The sequence below is a fragment of the Castanea sativa genome, chromosome 8 (assembly GCF_040712315.1).
Source record: "Castanea sativa cultivar Marrone di Chiusa Pesio chromosome 8, ASM4071231v1".
In the NCBI taxonomy this organism is placed as follows: domain Eukaryota; kingdom Viridiplantae; phylum Streptophyta; class Magnoliopsida; order Fagales; family Fagaceae; genus Castanea; species Castanea sativa.
The window spans coordinates 20,108,457-20,113,606 of NC_134020.1; the positions used below are offsets into that span (position 1 = coordinate 20,108,457).

Here is a 5,150-nt window from a genome sequence, read left to right on the forward strand (position 1 = left end):
TCATAAATAAACTCTTATTTACCAAAAAAAAAAAAATTTTACAAATCCTTTTTTTTTAAAAAAGAAAGTCGCTCTAATCACTCCCTCCTATCATTTTTTAATAGATTTAAAAAAAAATACAAATCCAAAATATAATTCTGAATTCAAAATTCAATCTCATATATATATATATATCATAATTTTTTTGATAATTCCATCGTAGTCCCTCTTTTTGGGATAAGATCATCATCATAGTCTCTTCTTGGACACCAAAATACAAGATTTTCTTTTGGCCCATAGAAGAAGACTTATCGGAATAGGCAATAAAAAAAAGGCCCAAAAAAAGATATGTGTATAGCAACCAAAACCCAAAAGAGGCCGTAGTTTTGGGCAAAACTGTGTCGTTTCATTATAACCACAATCCACTCCAATTTCTCTCGCCTAATCGGGAAATGCCAGTCTCTACTCTCAAAAAGTCTCTTAACAGTTAACTCTCATTACCAGTTGCAGCGGTCGACTCCGACCACCTCAGCGGTCGCTACCAGGTTTTTTTTTTTTTTTTTCTCACTCTCTCTCTGTGATTTTGTCTTTCCTAGTCGAACTGTAAATGCAAAATAGGCTTATGTATTGGAATGACAACATCCAAGCTTCATTTACTGTTCATTGCTGCTCACTTAGGCTTGGACTTGTAGCTTTCTCTTTTATCTTATATTGGTTACGTATTTTTTTACACAATTGTACTTGTATTAATGCCTATTACCAAGAAATTTCAATACAACCCAATAATTTTGAGAATGATATATGCAGCTAGGATCTTTATTTGCAATTTCATTTTGTTGTTGTTGTTGTTGTTGGATTTTTATTTATATGGACTCTGTGATCTTTTGGTTATGAATGAATTGTATGTGTGTGTTAATAGTGCATGATGATAACAAGGATGGTCGTGGTGAATTTAATTTGAATTGTGATATTGATTTCAATTATGTTTTTTGTGAAATGACTATTGAGACTTGTTATGTTACCAAAATTTAAAACTTATGCGTTGTTTGGATGTAATGAAATTTAGAACTTATTTGTTTTTATTGAATGTTTATTATCTCTATGGTTGAAGATGATTATTTTGTAATGTAACTATGTTTAGTTACATTTTTTTTTTTAATTTTTTTTAATTTCTTAAATATAAGATGTGACTTAAAAAAAAAAAAAAAAACTAAACAGTAGTGATTATAATTATTATATTTTTATTTTTATAATTTAAAAATCATTAATTAAATTATTTATGACACAATTGGTTTGACCACCTGTCTGACTAGAGAGCCAAGAGTCACTCATTTTTCCGATTCTTTGACCAGTCCAGTTCTTAAAACCAATATTCCATCTCTCTCATTCTCAGTATTTCTTCTCCTTTTTCTTCTCTTTCTTAAGGGGGCGTTTGGTTCGCTAAGATGTGTCCTTAATGTGATACACATTACGATGATGTGACATTAAGGTTTTTGATTTATTTTATTTTTTCTAATACTACTATAATCTAAAATTACAAAATATATTACATCATCTTCTTAAACAATGTAATGTTGTATTCTTATGTTGAGATTACATTAATGTAAGCTTATAATAATGTAATATTACGGTGTAAGGTAAGATCACGGCGAACCAAATGCCCCCTAATTGAATATAAGCATGACCATTTGTCTCTCTCTCTCTCTCTCTCTCTCTCTCTCTCTCTCTGTATGTATATATAGGAAATGAAAATTGTTCACTTTGCCTTTCGCTCCTGTCACAATGGCTTATTGCGGAGATTTCAACAACCACATATAGTTCGAACTCTCTCTACAAATGCAACTGCAGGTATTTTCTTTTTATCTTTCATTTGTATTTGCATATTGCTTGCTTTTTGAGACTAAGTGCTTGTGGTTAATGCATGTATATTAAGGAGGAATTTTATGGAGCTTTTCATCAGTCATTATGTGTTATTTTGTTCTAATCTGGGTCATGGTTTTGGTTTTGTTTTTCTATATTTTCTCGGGTCCAGCTTTGTAAGCTTAAAATTTATGATTTTGGTGCATTGGATCTTTAAACAGGTAGTGGTGTTGGTGATAAGCAAACTAACTCAATAGAGTCTGCTGACGAGTTTGAGCGTCGGATATTTGGTGACTTTTCTGGGGGTAATTCGAAGTCTGATGCCTTTTTTGAAAAGCTTTATAGACTTGGGAAGGCTCGTGACAGGTCAGGTTCTAGAATGGGCGAAGGAAGTAATTCCCAGATTTTAGATGGCCTAGATGAAAGTTTTAATACGTTATCGGATGGAATGGATGGGAAGTTGAAGAAAGCAGCCACGTATTTTGAATTTGATGAGCAAGAAATAGAGAAAGATGATTATTTGTTTAGACCAGATATGACTTTTAGGGTCGGAATGACTTATGAGACAAAGGTATATGGTATATGATATTAGCTGAGGCCTTTTTCTTCAGCTATTACAATTTTTTAATAATCAAGGTTTTAGGCTAATTTGAAAATATTAAAGCTTACCTTTGAGCTACCTGGTTTGTTCAGAGTGTCTAATGTATTCTCTAATGAAATAAGTTCAATCAGGGAAGTCATAGAATGTGAGATTTATATGTGGCATATATTTTTGGTTCACTTGTTTTCTATTTTGCTTTTGCCCAAAAATCTCATGAACTTGTGCATTTTTACATTTGAACATGCTTTTGTGTGTGGAATGTGGACACTTTGTTATTTTTCTCAAATTGAGTGAAATCAATGGATGTGCCCATTCTTGATCCATGAGATGATTGTTATAAAAAAAATCCATGTTTATGTTCTTTGTAAAGTTAACAGTTCTTAACTTTTTGATTGGGAGGGAAAACAATAAAGTCTACTGGTTATATATTTAAGGTCATTTGAAACAGTAATTCTTCCCTTGAAAATATATACAATTGGTTCAATGATGTCATAAGTTAAGGGTGTCAAATAATCCATAGGCCATTATTCACAATTTCATTTGGTATATTCTACAAAATATTATAGTCGTATGTTTTTGTTTCAGTTTATTGTTGCTGCAATGACCTGCTTTGTATTCTCTTTTTACCATCATTCATCCTGAATTGTCTTGTTTAAGCAGTCCCTGGCTTTATGCAGGACCTTGATCTTACGAAACCAGGAGTAAGGAAACCCTTCAAAAGGACTGAGTTTGAAGTTACTACGGAGGAGGTTTTGAGAAAGGCTGACTTTAGGGTGAGTCTGATTTAGTACATTCCCTCTCATATGATGAGTATAAAATTACATTATGAATAGATATATATTCTTTTAAATGCAATCATGGAAGTATGATTGCCATGCTGTATAGTGGTAGGTCCAATCACATCCCATGCTTATCACTAATATTGATCAAGATCTAAACTAGAGTGATAAAATTCTAATGATTGCGATTTAAGATTATTGATCATGTAAGAGTAGATGTGACCACTGGATTGGTGGAATAGTGCATTTCAATGTCTTAAATCTTTAAAGTTGAGCTTTTTCCCCATTTCTTTCATGTGCCAATTTTAATTAATTGCATTTGGTCTTTGGGTCTAATTGTATCTCTTCCTCACATACAAAGGTAAAGATTGAGGTCATGGATTCAATTCCATATGGGTTTGTGAGTTGTGTGAACCTTAAAAAAATTGTAATTGATTCAGTTACTATTTTCTTAGGAAAATCATATATATGAACAGTAAAAAGGTAGATGGAGGTGGGTGAAAAAAAATTGTAACAGGGTTATATTGATATTGATTTTATGATTTTTCTTGTCTGCTACCAAAGACTGTCAAAAGTAGGTTTTGTCCTTTTCTTGTTTGATCTGGTGGCTATTGAGGTCTTTCTTTATTGCCCTCTGATTGAGCTCATATTTCTATGATATACATTAGTACTTTTTTCACCCTTTGTAAAAGTCATATTGACTACTGCGGTGATTTTAATTTCAAATTAGGCTATGTTTGCCTTCTTGATCTTTGTTATTTGTTCTATGCAGAATGTCAGATTCCTTGCAAACTTCATAACAGAGGCTGGAATCATTATCAAGAGGAGCAAGGTAAAAAGGAAGCAAATACAAAGGAATGATGCCTGTGTCTTTTTGAAATTCATTAAGCTTTTAGGGATTAAATTTGATTTTGAATTGCTGCTGACAATGACGTGAATCTTCCTGTTATTTCCTTGTTCATTGCGCAGACTCGCATTAGTGCCAAGGCCCAGAGGAAGGTTGCTAGGGAGATCAAAACAGCCCGAGCTTTTGGTTTAATGCCTTTCACAACAATGGGGACAAAATCGTTTGTTTTTGGAAAAACAATGGAAGCTCGTGATGAGGATTTTGAATATGAAACTTATGATAGTCGTATCAGTGCTGATGCAGATGCCAAAGACCCTCTTTGAGCCTAGGCTATGAGGTGAATGTTAACTCTCTACACTCTTTCTGGCAATGCCACAATTGAACACCTTTTTTTGGGGGCGGGGGGGGGGGGGGGGGGCACAGGGGGGTTGGGGGGGGGTTGTTGGGGAAGAAAAATAGAAGAAAGTAAGGGAAAAATTTGGTGTTGTGTATCCTTTAACGCAGTCATCTAGTTGGTGTGTTGTGTATCAAAAATTTTATTGGTACAGACAAACTACAATGATAACATAATCATTAGCCTGGTTAACTCTTGGCTGTATGGATACATCATTTTGAGAAAATGAACCTCATTGATGCCTAAAATTCAGATGTCCAATTTGACATGCCGTATATTCACTGCAGTAGCAATTATTCTCATTGGCTCAACTGGTTTAAGAGATTTCTCTTTTTGACTTTATAGTCATTGTACCAATAGCATATCTATATGTATATATTCTGTTTAAAAACTAATTAGACCTCGCAGAATCAATGGATGCTCTCAGAGTTACCATGATTCATTGTTATTCTACTGAACCATGATTCAGACTGCTTGATCCAAAACATGGAACATTTTCATTCCAATATACTCATTTTTTAAGGTATTTTATTTAAAAATAAGTTTTTGCCCCTATGGGAGGGGGAAGGGGAGATTTGAACTGGTAATCTCTGCTTCTTGAGCCGTGTCCCCAGGCAATTGTCCTGTTCCTTGGGTTTTTTTTTTTGGTTCTCTCTCTCTTTCTCTCTCTCAAAACCCAACTACAATCAA

The 5,150-nt window shown here is 33.6% G+C and overlaps 1 protein-coding gene across 1 annotated transcript; it reads left to right on the forward strand.

Moving 5' to 3' along the window:
* Window positions 1-374: 374 nt before the first annotated feature.
* On the forward strand, window positions 375-4,462 carry LOC142607045 (uncharacterized). Its single transcript, XM_075778455.1, has 6 exons — window positions 375-524; window positions 1,722-1,827; window positions 2,061-2,410; window positions 3,118-3,213; window positions 3,992-4,051; window positions 4,189-4,462. Exons 2-6 carry the CDS (start codon window positions 1,725-1,727, stop codon window positions 4,387-4,389), a joined length of 810 nt encoding a protein of 269 aa, XP_075634570.1. The 5' UTR covers window positions 375-524; window positions 1,722-1,724; the 3' UTR covers window positions 4,390-4,462.
* The last annotated feature ends 688 nt before the right edge of the window (window positions 4,463-5,150 follow it).